At 35.9% G+C, this 17,701-nt stretch overlaps 1 protein-coding gene across 1 annotated transcript in view; it reads right to left on the bottom strand.

Moving 5' to 3' along the window:
• Window positions 1–7,369: 7,369 nt before the first annotated feature.
• Window positions 7,370–17,701, bottom strand: part of APC (APC regulator of WNT signaling pathway) — a 48,131-nt gene continuing 37,799 nt past the window's right edge. The window contains exons 14-15 of the mRNA XM_015822388.1: window positions 15,778–15,992; window positions 7,370–15,261 (exon numbers count right to left, since the gene is read on the bottom strand). Of these exons, the coding sequence (XP_015677874.1) occupies window positions 8,706–15,261; window positions 15,778–15,992 (6,771 nt within the window). The 3' untranslated portion in view covers window positions 7,370–8,705. The remainder of the gene's footprint in view (window positions 15,262–15,777; window positions 15,993–17,701) is intronic.

Genomic DNA, 17,701 nt, shown 5'->3' with positions numbered 1-17,701 from the left:
GTGTCAACCTTCATTGTAAACCAGATTAGGAAAAATGGGAATATACTTTATTGAGATACTTAATGATAACAGTATCCTGCAAGTCCTTCCATTATAAAGGCTGGATATAAACTAACAAGAACATTACACCAAATCTATTCTTAACAATAAGAGGACTGTATCCTGTCACCTTTGTTATTTAACTTACATAATAATTTTGTAAGTTAAATATCCCTGCATACTATCCCCTGAAACTGGTTGATAAACACATTGTGATACATTCACATTGAATGATGCACTATCATTATCATATACAATTGGTTTGAAATGAGTTGTGTTTGCTCTGCCATGAACCATAAGAAAGAAATACTAAAGATAAATTCTAAAATTAAGATCCTAGTATTTGTCAAACATCCCAGAGTCCATGCCTGACAGTTGAATGAACATCTGATTGAACAAGTTAAAATCTGAACATATCTGTGAATAGTGTTTCAGTTCCTTGGTAATCATAGGGCTCACTGGGATTATATTGTTCAAAATGCCTCACAATTGGCATTAGTCTGCAATCTTTTTATTATTCTGTTTATTACTTTTATTATGCCGTGGCTCAGGAATTCTGGAAGTTGAAGTCCACAAGTCATAAAAGGGCCATAGTTCCCCATCCCTGCTCTAGAGGGACATTATTTGTATTAGCTTTCTTAAAGCATTTTCAGCAAAAGATCATGTGTAACTTTTATTTGGTTTCCATATAGACTGCTAAAGCTTTTTTGCCCCATTAAAGAGTACAATTTCAATTTCTAAGGGCTATTTTTTCAAATGATATAAAGTATGCTAATGTGGTCTTTCATGAAACTGATGTGATTAGAGTGGAGACTAGTAAAAGGTTGTGCATATTTTCTTTGTGGTTGAAATCACAGTTTTTTTGCAGCATGCTATAGGTACTCTGATCCTGGTTGATAATTTTGAATCAACTTGGGAGACTAAATTCATTGGATGTTGCAGTTACAGCTTTTCATGAGATACGTTACTGATGATGGATTACAAACAAGCTGTGTCAACCTTAAGCAACATGAAGAAATCAATTATATATATATCAGTTATCCCTAGAGGATTTTTAAAAGCAATATTTTTTTAAACCAACAAGATAAATTTCCATCCCTAAATTTAGGACAGCACTAAACCCCAGTATGTTACAATACACTTTTAACAACTGTCCTTAGAAGGAGGTTTACGAAAATCACTTTCTATTTAAGATTCTGTTCTTGTAGGGAAGTAACTGTTGAAAATAAAATCCATATACAGTATTGTTGCATTGCCCGTTTTATAAAGATACACAGCTGCATTTTATATGTTTTATTAAACCTGAGCCATTTAGATCTATTTTATGTATAGCTGACAGTTGATATTAGCCAGTATGATTTAGTTTTTTTGAATGTTGCTAAATTTTGTTGTTTGCAAAACTATATTTTTTATAAAATGACATTATGAATATGTCATTTTAATTTGCATATTTCATTTTTATTTTAAGTGAAATTTTTGTAACTGACCATAATAAAGGATGAACAGACTGAAAATAGGTTTTTGTGGTCTGACAGCATGTATTATTCTGGGGAATTAATTATATTATAGGATGTTTTTATGTACTATTTTGTTACAGTTATGTCATATTTATCTTTGTGAGCTGCCACGAATCGTTTGTGGCTGATATATATATTTGATTAATAAAATAAATCAGTGGCCCACTGGAATCAATCAATCTAGTTAAGCAGTAGATATGCTTTCTGACATGCATTGGATTTGTTCAATTATCCCTAATCCAGGTTAAGTACTTGACAAAGTTTAGCTGATCCATACAAAATCCTTCACTGATCCTATTCAGCTTTAGTTGAAAATATTAACCTTGTCATTAGTATATGCTTATTTATATTTTTCAAAATGTATGCCTTAAAAATTACCTATATATCTCTATTGTGTGCATGACTTACATCCGAGACTAATTTTTAGCAAAGCTCCATATTGCTATATGAGTAAAATAAATCAGATCACTCTTGTTTAATTACATGTATTGCAATTCCCTAGGCATCTTTATATTGCTCATCTTCTGAGAAAATATCGGTGAGAGATGGTCCTTAGAAACTAAAACCAAATGACTACATAGGCAAATAGGCTGCATATTTTAACATTGTTTCCAAAACAACTATTAAGAAAAGGGACAGCAGGAGGTGCTTAACAGTAAACCCATGAGTTTCCCAATACATTTGAATGTTGGTATATAATTCAGTATTGAAAAATACACAAGCATCTGGTTCTAGCATACTCATTAAAGCTGATCTACATATACAAATACCTTTAAGATGTATATTTTAATATTTTAATGAAGAAGTCATATTTAAACTAAATCATGCTTTAGTCTCACTGAAATAAGTGGGCGAGTTAATCATAGCTCTATCCTAGGCATTTCATAGAAACAGGAAACTGCGGGCAGAAAAAAACCTACTGGTCCATCAAGTCTGCCCTTTGAGTTTTTCTTTTAATTTTTTAAAAATTTTCAGGTGATGGGCATATGTTTATCTCAAGCATGTTTAAACTCAATTACTGATGGCTGATCCACTACCTCTGCTGGAAATTGGTTCCAAGCTTCTGTGAAGTAATACTTTCTAACATTGCTTTTGAAGTTCCCTCCTGTCAGTTTGAGGTTACAGCCCCATGTTCTTGATTTTTGCTTAATATTGAAAATATTGCCTTCTACAATTTCAGTAGTGCCCAAGTATGCCTTAGCTTTCGATATTGCCCTAACCTGATCTCTTGACTAGAAGTGATTTGAATGAGCCAGACGTATCCCATAATTGCCAGGTAAATGTCAGCCATTAATGTTTTTGGGGTACCCACAGCAGACTCAAAGAATAGATCTACCTGTTATATCTTCACTAGCAGGGAGACCTTCACTAAAATAAGTCTTTTGTTCCATCATGAAAGCCATAAATAGGTCTTTCCACTGCATCATTTTAGTCAGCTCTATAATATATATTCTATAGCCCTTAGCATCTTCATGAATGCCATATCTCATTCCAGATATAGCCTATAAAGAAGGTAGGCAAGAGCAAATGCTGGACAAGTACCAAGAAAAAGCAGTAAATGTTTACATAATTACAGGAAAGTCATGTTGCTGCAAATTTCCAATTTAGCAAAGTGAGATTTTATTTACTTTAAATAAAACAATTAAAAGGGCAGATTGCAGAAGACAAACCATACATTTTATTCACATTTACACTAAGTCATGCTAAATTTAGCAGATAGAGCTTTAGCCCTCTTGAGAAGATCGTATAAAATATGAATTTTCAAATACAATAAAAAGCTGTTTTAAATCTATTTTGAACCATGGTATCTCTAGATTTTGCTTAATGGTGAATAAAACATCAAATAAATACCTGCATTTTTGTCCAGAGCATATACAATACGTTAAAAGATTTGCAGAGAAAAGATTGTCTGGTAAAGGTCATGTACTATTATTTCCTCAACAGTAACAATGGACAATTGTATGAAAGATTTTCTGGTTTTGAAAAGAGCTGTATTAAGCCAAAGTCTGTGTGTAATATATTAGTATCTTATACTCTATTTTATTTATTTTAATATCTATTCAACTACGTGTAAACCAACTTTAGCCCTCTCTTGCACATTTTCATTCTTAATTTTTCAATCTAATTTAAGAATTCATGAAACCAAAGTTATCTGTATATTTAAAAGCTCCCATGCACATGGATACTACACATAATATGCTCATTTATATTTACATGTGTCATAGGAAATTCTAAGTTGAGCAACCATGCAGTTATGTTATATACCAGTGATGGCGAACCTTTTAGAGACCGAGTGCCCAAACTGCAACGCAAAACCCACTTATGCATCGTCGGGTGCCGGGTGGGTGTGGCCATTGGCTGGGTGTGGCCAATTGGCTGGGTGTGGCCCATTGGGTGGGCGTGGCTGCGGTGGTAACAGCAGACTGGGTGGGACTAAAAAGTTCAATCAATTCCAACTTTGCAAATCTTTTTTTTTCCCCGCGAGAAGTTGAAATTGACTGATTGAACTTTTTTTTTTTTGCACATGGCGGCGGAGGCCTAAAGCAAAAAGGTTTTATAAAACCCAGCTGAAGGCCTAGGATTGGGGCGATGGCACACGTGCCCACAGAGAGGGCTCTGAGTGCCGCCTCTGGCACCCGTGCCATAGGTTTGCCACCACGGTTATATACCATACTGTGAAAAAGCATCCAAGTTTTACACTTTTCAGATTCTGCTTTGAAAATTTCCTTTTCAGATATCTGCGATCATAACTGGCTAGTTCAGTTTATATAAAAACAAGATACTGAATAGATGTATTTAAATGAAAACAGGGCAGATATAAGAACACAAAAGATATAATGGATAGATTAACTACAATATTGTCAAATAGTAATGATGATTAAGCAAAATTGGGCAATCTTCAAAACCATGGTGGTTGAGAATAGTATTCTCAGCAAATGTATCACAGTTGTTAATTAAGAAAGGTTATTTGGGCCACTCACCAAATGGAACATAGAAACACATGTATGACTGACATAATTACTTTTGTATAGGACTATTCTTAAACCTAACAGATGTGAGATGTCTCCATGAGTTGGGCATAGACTATAATCTTCAGACTTCCTACACACACACACATAAGGTAGAGGAATTACATAGAATCTAGATCTTTCAGAATGTCACAGTCTAGAGCCAGATATTTTCACCCCAGAGCAATTTTATGAGACCAACTGGAGTTAAATATTAAGCTTACACAGTGTTTTGTAAAAAAAAAAAAAAAAAAAAAGGTGCCGGAACTCACACACGTCATACAATCCACCTTGCCTACCCTACAAGGTTCCATCCAAAAAAGGTGCTGGAACTCCATTCTGGGTGTTCTATGACAAAAAAAGCCCTGAGCTTACATGTTTATAACATTTTAGGTTCAGATTTACACCTGTTCCAGGGTTATAAATAATTATAATGCAAATTCTAGAACTGAGCTGTCAGTAAAAAAAAATTAGTTTAAGCCAAAACGTCAGATGGCAAACCTCAACAGAGATTAAGCCAGATTCCAATTTCAACAGGGCATCTGATACACAATACGGCTCCTTTTTATATGTAAAAATAATGGATGGCTTTGTAAACAGGATATAGTTAATTATTAGAATACTGATTTTTTTTTATCCTGTAATGCATAGTGGACTGCAGTGAATAGTACTTTTTATGGTTTGGAATGAGCATATTTCAGACTACAAATTATGTGAATAAACTGACAGCAAATGGAATTCACAATTAAATGTGGACAGCAGCCCGATAGATAGATAGATAGATAGATAGATAGATAGATAGATAGATAGATAGATAGATAGATAGATAGATAGATAGATAGATAGATAGATAGATAGATAGATAGATATGGTCATATTTTCTTCTATATGTTTATATATTCAATATATTGGAATTGAAAGTATGTAAATAAAAAGCAGACACAATAATACATGCATATTTTCTGAAACATTTCGTTAAAAAGATGCACTTTGATTTGTCAAATAATTTGTTTATTTCAGTGTGAGAATTAAATTACAAAAGAAAAGCTCTTGTCTTATACATCAACTCACAAATAATCAAGGAAGTGGATAAAATTAGTACAATTCTCATTAGCAAAACTGCAGAAAGAAGCAGAAAAACTTTAAAAGAATCGGTCAACTTTTTAAAAAATGTTGCCTTAATTTCTTGACTTGGTTCTATCCATACTGCACGGCGCATCACTTTTACAAGTTAGTGATTAATTTCAGTAGAAGCAAAATAGCAGTAATCAGCAAGTACAAATATGACAACATTAGTGACCTCCAGTTGCTGAATTAAAGTTTAATAGTCAGCAAAGACAGGGGTATATGATGGGCTTTTCCCATTATGCTTTCCTATTGTCTTTATACAACAAGCGATTTAAAGATAAATTGAGATGAACCATACTGCGTACTGATCCTGTTTATTGATCCACATAAGATGCCTCACAAAAAGTACATTGAAACATATACATTAATCCATCACAAAGATTATATATATGATAAGCAGGCCTTGTGTTCACGTAAGATATTCTACCAATATGGTATGCCAATAAATATGCCCTATTAAAAGGCAAAAAGTACAAGAAATAAATATATATAATCTTTTTGACGGAGAATCAGTAATAGGAAGTTACATCTATTCTTATGTCATACTTTGGGGGCGACACCTTAAATTTAAATTAATTATTTTTGTGGTCTTAGTAATATTAGGATTAGTAGTATTGGGCTAATTGCCTAGCTATATGTGTGCATTTAAAAAAAAACCCAGTGGAATAGAGGCTGGGAAATTAAAAATCAAACCTGCATCAAAATATACAATTATGTAATGCTTAACCAATTTACAAGGCCTAGATTGCTGTCTCTTCTTCCAGCATGGCCATGACTTTAGAATCTTATTTCTGTTTTAGACTAAGCCAGGGGTTTTCAAACTAGGCCTTTTATGACTTGTGGACTTCAACTCCCAGAATTCCTCAGCCAGCCTGCCTGATATTCTTTAAGTACTTTGACCTGGTTACTGTGGTCAATGGCAAATGACTGCAGGAGCTGCAATTCTAAACACCTCCAAAACATCCCTAGAATTCCTACCATGGGCTAGTTTATCATGATGTTGAGACCTAGACAAATTGCAAATAATCTCAACTATCCTAATATAAAAATACTTTGAAGTTTACAACATTGGCTTATTTTTGCTAATCTTAATAACTAACAGCGATAACAATTTAAGGTTTTACATGGTGCTTTAAAGTTGGGCACTATAAAACCTTAAATTGTTTCTCTTAACGTTTCTTTTTTCACACTTTTATTATAAGTGTAAGAAAAAAAAATATAAGGAAATAAGTAAAAGGGATACTGTGATCATTTCTCACATCTAGTTTTCTGTTTTGTGTGAATTTGGCCATCAATCAGTTGAAAATGCATACTAATTGTTGCTGTCACTCTATCCTAATTTAGAGGTTATTATCTGGTCTGAAAAAGTTAAAACTGTTATTAGAATAGTTGTTGTAGCATCCACATATTTTAAAGCGTTGGTTTGATTTATAGATTAAACTGGATTATCTGAGAACATCTGTAAACAGATTTTGAACTTGTCAAATAATCATGAATAGGATTGTAATAATGAAAACCTGCCTGAGATTATATTTGATTTGCTCAATACTGTTTTAATTAACAATGTGCACACGCATGTTGCTATTTCTGTATAGAGGCACTTAGTAGAGTACTTCTGTTGTAAACAGTCACGGAAGGTCTCTAAAGTAAAAATATATGTAAATACCAAGTTGGTTTGTCCAGAGCAGTTTAATATACAAATCTTATTTTCTATAAGACACTAAAATTTAGTACATTAGTTCCTAGTGCATTAACCAAATGAAAAAAAATATTCTAAACAACTTTCATTCTCAATACTTTCCATGTTGTATTTGTATATTGAAAGCACTCTAGGCTGTGCAATAGGAAATTTATGCCTTTGGGCATATATATGGAAGTACTTCTTTTCTGTACTGGAGGAACCCAAAAACATTTCAGCTGAAAACACTAATGCTATATCCTAAAGCTGCAGCTGATACATATAAACAGCTATTAGAAATTGGAAGAAAACCAGTGTGCGACTGTATTAGGCAGTGGATATAATGCAGATCCATTCAAATTTGTAAGAATGTTTCCACTGACTTCAGTAGAATAATTATTGTTCCCAACACGCTTTTTGAGGAAATGCATAATAGGAAACGGATTTCTTAAACATTAAAATTAAAACATTGATTGTTATGTACTGCAAAAGTAACACACAACAAAATGTACATACAGCAATAATTTATTCCGTCATTTAGTTTTGTTGAGACTTCACCTGTGCCTCATTAATAAAAAGCAGCCATCTTACCTCAAATACCAGAATATACAACAAGTTACAGCATAGCAAAAATCCTACCTACTGTCAGTTAAAATCTAGTTCTGGTAAAATAATTTTGTTCAAGGTTTACACATACACAGATGTCCTTTTTTCTTTTTTGCAGAGCACAAAAACAAAAATGTATTTATTTCACTATAACTATCTATGCACATTATGTGACCACAGAAATGTTAATTATCATTTCAGAAAATGAACCATCAGTTCTATCCATGCAGGAATAAAAGGTTTGTTCAGCAGAAACCATATTACTGTGAATTTCACAGCCACATGATTAATTAAAAGGTTAGTGGCTTCACAAATACTAAGGTGGAGGGGTTGTTTTTTTTTGGCATAAATACCAATTTTTCCCTGAAGTTATTTAGCCATTTTGCAACTCTAGAAGTGAGTGATATATTAATAGAATTATTTATTTTAATCTGTTTTTCATCTTTCTAAATTCCCCCAACCCATCAAAACAATTATAAAGGTATGGGATGTTAATTAAATATATGTAAAATATACTGTACAAATATAATTATTTTAGCAATTTTATTGCTAAATTATCAATTGGGAATCCCTCAAATATTATTAGTGAAGACAAAGAATATATATGGCTTCCAGAACAAGAACCCTCTACAAGAATCAAACCTATTTACAAAAAAAAGAGGGGCTAACCACAATTTTGCTGCTTTATTTTTTAAAAAATCCACATAAATCAATATTGTTAATTTTTTATTAAACAGAAGTCACCAGATAAGACCCTGAATGGCGCTTAGGGCTTTGTGCATCACTCGAATCTGGACTTTCAGTCTTTGAGTCTCGTTTTTTTGTACTGTTATTTACTGGTGTTGGTATCTGCGATGGTCGAACAGAACTGTTATCCACACTACTTTTCCTGGGGCTTGGATTATAGTTAAAAGGTGTCACACGTGCTGCAACAGCACCACTGGGTGAGCTGTGTTTACTTGAGCTGCTAGAACTAAATGGTGTGCGCTCACTTAGAGTGTTTTCACTAGTCTCTGGGGCAGTTGAAGAATTGCTTAGAACAATTTTTGTTTCAGTTCCTTTCTTGTCTGGACCATCAGACTGGATAAATGAATTCAATCGGGTTTCTAAACCCATGGTACGAACAGGGACATTTCCATTTCCGGTATTTTGTTTTCCATGAAGATCTTTTGAATCTTTGCTATTTATACTGCTTTTCTCTGAACCACTGTCAATAATGGGGGGAGTATTTCCCGTTGGAGATTTTCCAGACCTTGGATTATTAATAGGACAGTCCTCAATCCTCACCCATACATCCTCTGTTTTAGAGACTGCAGGGGCCATCTGATAAATGAGAGTTTGTGAATCAGCACCATTGGTGGGACTTGATAAGATATTCTGAGGAGGACTTGTCATTATTTGAGGAATTTCATTTTCCTTTATTTTTCTCCAAGTCCCTTTGGTTGGTGCTTGATTTTCTTTACCTTGTTTGAGTCCAGAAAAAGAAGTCACATGTTGCTTTTCATCTTCACTTTTTGCCTTTTCACTGGATTCTGAAGAAGCTGAAAGAATTGAGGAAGAACTTCCTGTCCTTCGCCAAGTACTTACACGAGGAAGTGATGAAGAATGTTTACTGTGTTCACGTTTCCAAGTTCCTGATCTGTTAATTGGCAATCTGGATGGACTCTCAGAATGAGATCGAGTTATGTCATGCCGTTTTGTTGGCCTCCCATCACTGTATTCTAAAGATGGACTCAGGTTAGGAGGTAATTTTCTCCAGCCACTGGCTTGGATGGCTGAGTGAGAAGATAAAGACATGTCAGGAAGTGATGGACTTAAAACTGGAGTATGTGTTTGGGACTGGGTTGGAGAGTCTGGTCTAGAAGGTGACAAAGATTCAAATGAGACAGACTCCTCTAATTTCCTTCTTAGAGTAGGACTTGGGGTTTCTTTAATAAAAGTTGACTGACGTACTAAAACAGGTCTCTCTGACCGGTCAGATTCACTTCCACTTGATTTGGCTGATGACATTCTAGATAAGTCAGTCTTTTTATTTGATCCGCTGATACCAGACATTTGATTTAATCCTTTTGAGGCAGATTCACTTCTAGGAATTCCACTAGTACTTTTAGGCAATCCTGTTTGTTTTGCTACAGTCTGTTGGTTCATTTGTCTGCCTGGTGATGTATATGCCATTCTTGCTGCACCTGATGATTTATTGGAAGCTGTACTTGGTGATGCTGTTCTTGGCAGCTGGGAAAGCTTATTGGGAGGACTTATGCCATTTCTACCTGGTGAAATTGAGTTCCTGCCAGGCGACTGCAGAGGCCTACTTAATGGTTGTTGTTGTGGTCTAGAAGGTGTAGAATCTCTAGATCCTGACCTAGAATGTCCTTTACTTGAAATACCCTGTTGAGATGGCTGTCTAGATATAGGGCTTGGATCAGATTTCATAGAAGGTTTGGCAACTCTTGGAGAGCTAGTAGAACTCTGGCTTTCATTTGGACTTTTGGATGCTGCATTCTTTAGTTGTGGTCCTTTTTTAGAAACTGGACTTGTACTTGAAGAACTATTTCGAACTCCAGGAATATGAATCATTGTTCTTCCTCGGGAAATAGAGGGCATATTTGTTTGCAAGGGCTGTTTCAAATGGCTTGTAAGTTCAGAATTAGAACGAGCTTTACCTGTAATCATGCTTTTATAAACTTTCTTTCCTCCTTTAATTCCTTTATTTTCAGACTCAATTTTCTTATTTTCCATTGTACTCTTCTCTCCTGGTTTAATAATTCTTGGACCCTTATTAGTAGTAAAAGGTTTTTCTTCTTGATCTGGTGTAAGATGAAATGGTGATCCTAAGGAAATTCCCGATTTTAATGAAAGGATTGAATCTGAATCTGATGAAGCTTGTCTAGATAGTGATGCTGCTGCAGCAGCTTGATGTAAACAGCTAACTATAGAATTTGCACCTTCCTGAATAGCTTTCCAGTCAAAGTTCTCTGAATCTGGTGAGAAACCGTTCTCTGAATCAGGCCTTTGTATATCTTTCAAATCTAATGTGAGACCTTCTGCTAAAATGCCTCCAGTGTTTCTAGAACTAAATTTTTCACTATCCCCCTTTGACCTTGATGGCCTTTTCTTTTTAGGCATGGCTGAACTAATACATTCCTGCAAAAGGTCATCTTCTGAATCAATACTAAGAGAACTAAGGGAACTGTTCCTTGAAAAACATACAGGTGTATCTTCTACATGAAATGATTTAGGAGCATATCCAGAAACCTGTGCCCTAGTTGATTCTATATGTTTATCAGGTGGTTCTATTTGTTCTACAGGTTCACTTTCTTTGCTGTTGTTGTTTTCCTGATCAATATCACTGAGAGAACTCAGAGAGGAATTACGAGAGAAACAAACAGGTGTATTTTCTATTGCAAAATTTTGTGTTTTTTCATCTGTAGACGTAATGTCTTTGGCTGATGGACAAAAAGAGATCTGGTTTTGCCCTAAAGGTTTGGGTTGATTTCTTCCAGTTGAAGAGTGCTTTTGACCAGCTTGTGATCCACTAACTGATTGCTGAGTTGAAATATATTCCGTATTGGAATTGGCTTCAATTTTATTGTTTTTCTCCTTTCTCAGTTCTGCCTTTTCTCTTGAAAGATCTACATCATCATCAAATTCCAAGGAACTCAAAGAGTCATTTCGAGAAAAACAATATGGAGTTCCTTCAATTGGAGTATAATGGTGGGGAGAATCAAATGCAAAGCTTCCTCTTGTACGCTCCTCATTATTTGGAAGTTTATCATTAACATCTTTTGAATTATTTTCAAGAGTCTGCTTCTTTGTCTCTTTATTCTCATTATTTCTTTCACTACTAAAATTATTTTTTGATTCTACATTTTTTCTTAAGCGTGCTCTGTACTCATTACTTTGTGGCATAGGTTTTACTGGTGACGTTGGTTTCTTTTTCTCTATTTCTAGTTGATTTTTAGTATTTATTGGGGAAGATGTAGATGCTAGCTGGATTTGATCCATTATCTTTTTCACTCTGAAAGGTTTGTGACTTTTCCCTTTTGGCATAGCAGAATTAATACATTCTGCAAGAATATCATCACCTTCTTCTGTTTTGTCATCATTTAACCCAACAGTAGAGCTGTTTTTTCCCCTTTGAGCATCTTCCGTATTTCTTCCTTCCGTGGGAATTGTATCCCTCTTTTCAATTTCAGCTGATTCCATTCCTGAAACAGCAATCCCTGTACTGGCCAGTTCATTTGGTGGTGATTCTATTGTTAGATCACTCAGAGATGTAGCTGTTGAAAAATTTATTGGTGTTCCCTCAACACAATAAACACGTGGCATGTCATCACCAGGTGTAAATGTAACATGCTTTTGGGAATGTAATCTGCTTTGAGAAGGAAGAACTTTATATACAGGCAAATGGCTTGGTTTTCTGGCTACAGGTGGAGGTATTTTAGAAGCAGTTACCTGCGAAGGCTTTTTGGTTTTACGTGAAGACTTAGTTGGCATAGCAGAAATAATACACTCCTCCAATATTTCAATATCATCTTCATCTGAATCATCTAGAATATCTTTCTCTATTTCAGTGGGTTCTTTTGTATCTTTTTCTAGTTTATCGTTGGTATCATTTGATTGTTCAAGTTCTGCTTCATTTACATGATCACTTTCATGCACAGGAGGCATTATTCTCAATTCTACATCTTTCTGTATAAATGGTTCATCAAGACTCAAAGCACTCAGGCTTGATGAACAAGAAAATCCATCTGGTGTACTTTCTGTTGCAAAGTGTAACAATGTGTCAGCATCTTGCATTACCTGCACCCTTTGAACAGCTGTATTTACAGCTATTTGTCTTGGTCCAGATTCTCTCTTTTCAGTGTTAGATACTTTTGCTTTGGCTGTTTCTCTCTTTACTTGGGGCACTTGGGTAGGCGGTGGAGTTTTACTTCTGCTGGGCGGCATTGTTTGCCCAGGACTATCTGGAAGATCACTTGGGCTTATTATACCACTTATCATCCCACTACATGGCTCACTTTGAACAGAGCTAGCAATCGAACGGCTCTCAAAACTATCCAAGGAACTCACAGAGGTACATCTGCTAAACATGAGTGGAGTCTCCTGTACATAATGTTCTGGTGGGCTCTTGGGAGTTTGTGCACCACTTTTTGAAGGAGACTTGGCACCCGAAGAAAACTCAACAACTTTATGTCTTGTTGAATCAGAAGGAGAAATAGTAGAAGTCTGAAGTCTATTTGATTTTGTTCTAAGATGCTGGGAAGTTAATGAGGTTTCATTAGTTGTAACTGCTGTTGACAGATTCCCACCGTTTTCTTTCATTCCAACTATCTTCAGAAAGTTATCAGTATCAGCTACCCGTGTGGAATGATCACGTCCTGTTTCATCTTCAGCTGATGATAAAGATGATAGAGAGCTACATCTTGAAAAACATATTGGTGTATCTTCTACACAGTACGTTTGCATTGTTTCCTGGTTAATGGAAGGTGCTTTGCAGGATGTAGGCTTCTGAGTATGATTTGTCTTATTCTGAGCAGATTTTGGATGAAGTTGGTTATGTTTTTTCGACGCAGCAGAGGATGATGTATTTCCACTGCTCGATGAAATATGATCTGTTTTAGTACTCTGTACCGATGGAGTTTTTGAAAATGAAAAAGATGGTTTCTGTGCAGGAGGAACATCTGTTGAATATCGAAGGCTGTAATCAATTGGCTGATCTACATGGTGCGCCTCTTCATCGTACTTTATGCTGTAGTTAGTTGGATGATCTTCTTCCTCATGTTGTTCCTCTTCAGAATAATGCTCACTATAATTTGTAGGCTTATCAGTCGCATAATCGTCAACCTGACACAAGGATTGACTGACTTTGGGATTTATTCCATGATTACATCCTACTCTGTTTTGTTCTGAATTACTGGATTCTCTTGATCTGAAAGGAGATACACATTCTGGCTGTCCAAAAGCTGATTGATAACTTAGGTGTTTATTATCACCACTCTCAGGATATACAGGATATGCTCCACTTTGACTTCTGGATTGCCTTTGCTCATTCTGCTTTATTTCTTCTTCTATTACATGCTTAGGTCTTGCCCATCTTTCATTCTGAGATGGGCTCTGCCTTCCAGAATTCAATTGTTCATCAGAGTATTTCAGACTATAGTTTATTGGAGTATCCAATTCTCCATCATTGTCATCCATATGATTAGCACTGTGTATTTTATGAGCTAAATCAGCAGGATACTGTCCATAACTGCAAAATTTACTTTCGTCATCTTCAGAATAAGATTCTATAGGCTTCATTTGTCCTCTTTTACCATACCCATCACTGCTACTGACACTGTTTAAACTATCATTAGAAGCTCTTTTATACTCTACCTTTGAATATGGTACAGAACATGCCCTGTTCTCAGATTTTGGAAAGTTATAACTATTTGTGTGAGAGTGACCAGTAGAAGTTCTTCTTAAAGCATTTCTGTCTTCCGACAAACAGTGAATTTCTGTTATAGATCCACTGCTTCTTTCATCTTGTGATATGTGCATATTTGTTGTTTCCTCCATTACTTTTGAAATCTGAGTAGCAGCAGTAGAAATTTGCATTCCTATTCGTTTAGAAGAATTGCCAGAAGTTTCTGCTGTGCTATGGTAGCTGTTCAATCCCACTGCACGTTCCCTATCTAAACTCCGTTCTTTTTCAGAACGAGAATTCTCAGTATTTCCTCTGCTTGAGGAGGAGGAGCCAGGCAATACTGTAGTATTTAAATATGGTGAAAGTACAGTCACATTTCCACTGTTAAAATTTTCTGACCTGCACACTCCATCTTCATGGCGATTACCATCCAAAACATATTCACTGTAAAGATTCTGTTTATGTCTTTGCTTATTGCGGTGAGATGTTTTGGGACTTAAATTATCAATGTTGTCAAAAGTCTCAGATAATTGTTGAGCATCTAATTCTGCTTCCAGTGCTTTTTGCTTTCTGACGTGGAGAGATGGTAAACTTGAACCTGGAGACATAATATTAGCATCTTTGTATTTTGCAGGTCTGTTTGCCATTAAATTTCTTAGAGCGGCAGCACTCCCCATGGCTATCATCTTGTGCTTTGAATGTATGAGATTTTTGAGCATACTGACTGCTCCCAAGTCCCACAATGCTTCCTGGTCCTTTGCATTCCGTGCAGACAGGTTCCACAAAGTTCCACATGCATTACTGACTATTGTCAAACTGTGAGACTTCAAATGATGTAAGAGGGTTTGCAAGCAGTTATTCTCTCTCAATATTTGCCTGGAATTGAGATGTAAGCATAAAAATGATCACATTAACAACACGAAAAAGTTCAAATATATCAACATGTTATTTTTCCATATACAATATGGCTTGTAAGCTCTGAATAACAAATCCTATCAAAGAATGAAATCAAAAAAAGTCAAACAGTACTATGGAAACAATAGTTTCCAACAGATCATTTACCATGGCAAATATTCCCAATGCCAAGGAGATAGCCATGTGAATATCCCTAATTATTACATGCAGATATTATGCTGATAATGCTATTTCACTTACTTTAAATATTCTGCACATAAAGTAATTTTACTCTAGAAATATGAATCTAATACAGAAAGATGAAAAGGAAACAGGGCTACTCAGCTGCCTCTGCTGAGACAGCAGCTCCTCATCTCTTTATAAGAGCTTCATTAAGTTAAGATCTGATTCGAGAGTTTGCCTCCCACACCCAAATCATTCATAAAACATCTTGGATTGAATGGATAATTAAATAATGCAATAAAACAGTATGCTTACCTATGGTCCTCATTTGTAGCAATCAAGCTAGACACATTACGAAGAATTCCCCCTCCACTTTCAATGATGGCTAAAGTATTTGTTTGGCTTCGGTACGTCAGTGTGCCAACCAAAAAGGCAAGAGCACCATCCACTGCACATATATCAGCTTTATTCTCAGTGCAATGTGCTGATAGGTTCCATAAGGCACTCAATACACTTTTCAGCGTAGATTCCTGCAGAGAGTAAAACATTACATTAGATTTCCTAGCTGCATAAAAAACATTAACACTTTATTTCAATAGGAAATATCTTCAGACAGTGGTCCCCAACCTTTGTGGCTTGGCGGCCTGGCTGGGAGAGGGGAAGCGGGCCGTGTGAGTGGCAGGCCGGCACACACGTGGCGCAGCTCAACTCACATGAGTGGCAGGCCAGTGCACATGCACGTGCACTCGACCTGTGTGTGTGTGTGTGTGTGTGTGTGTGTGTGTGTGTGTGTGTGTTGGCCCATGGCACAGTTGCAAATAGGCCAGGGTCCAGTAGTGGGCCGCAGCCTGGGGGTTTGGGACCCCTGTCTTAAGATATCAATGGATAAGTGGATTAGCAGGTAAGCTGGCCCTGCAGGATCAATAATTTTCTATGCCCCTCACAAGTGCTTGACAGGCCTTATCCTCCTCCTTCCCCTTTTTTGCTCAAAATCACTACTCTGCCCATGGTAGCAATCATGTAGCAACTTTATCAATGTATGGGTCTATGTCTACATGTATAATAGAATATAGGGGGCGAATCTCTGGCCCCCTCAGAGAGGGCGCGCAACTTGGGGGTCCTCCTGGATTCACGGCTGACTTTGGATGACCATCTGTCGGCCGTGACCAGGGGGGCGTTTTATCAGGTTCGCCTGATTTACCAGTTGCGGCCTTTTCTGGACCGGGATGCCTTACGCACAGTCACTCATGCTCTTGTCACCTCCCGCCTGGACTACTGTAATGCNGGATGATTCCGGATCTCCCTGCTTTCCGTCGCGCCCTCAAGACATGGCTTTTCCAACAAGCGGACCTGACCTAGGGAGGATTTTATATGGGGTTTATTTTTTAGCAATTTGATAGAGACACAACTTTAAAATTTGATTTAATTCGGTTTTATCGGGGGGGGGAATGTATTTATGTTTTGTTTTAAATATGTTGTGCGCCACCCTGAGTCCCGTTGGGAGAAGGGCGGCATATAAATTAAAATAATAATAATAATAATAATAATAATAATAATAATAATAATATATGTCTTTATTTAAATATGAGAAGAATTTGTGTATGTGTAGCCATTTATTGTTATATCATTGTAAATATACCATAGGCATTTTATTATTTGATAGTAATCCAGTGATAGCTTCTTCATTGTGGCATGGAAAAGAACAAATACATACATTTATGCATACATGTACATTACAGATGTATCCCAAAGACATATTATAGCCCTAGTAAAAATTTCAAATTGTTAATATAATAAGGTTTAGTAGAGAACACCTGTCCCACCAAAATTAAAGTACTTATTTTGGGAGTTATTTCCCATCGGCTTTTATAACAATTTAAATTTAAATGTATTTACTAGATGGAAATTACTGTATAAATTCAAACAGACTTTAATCTATGGGAACTAAATGATTTTACCCAACATATTGAGTTGATTTCACTGGGATTCAAAACTAATTAATTTAATACACAACCAACTAAATTTGTTCTAAAGTACAGTACTATTACAAAATAATATACAAACAAAAACAGCAATCAGATAAAAATGGCAAGTATATAGTTTATTTAGAAGGGTACCATAAGTGGAAAATATTTTTTTTAACCAATTCTTCCTCCTAGCTTCCTTCCCAGAAAAGCTTCTGCTTTCCAGGAATTATTACTGATGATTGTCTTCTTTCACAAAAGTAACTATTTGAACT

Source organism: Protobothrops mucrosquamatus, unplaced genomic scaffold, assembly GCF_001527695.2.
Source record: "Protobothrops mucrosquamatus isolate PMUCROS unplaced genomic scaffold, P.Mucros_1.0 scaffold1545, whole genome shotgun sequence".
Lineage (NCBI taxonomy): Eukaryota > Metazoa > Chordata > Lepidosauria > Squamata > Viperidae > Protobothrops > Protobothrops mucrosquamatus.
Note: the sequence above shows the minus strand (reverse complement) of the source record. Positions and strands in the feature narration are given on the sequence as shown.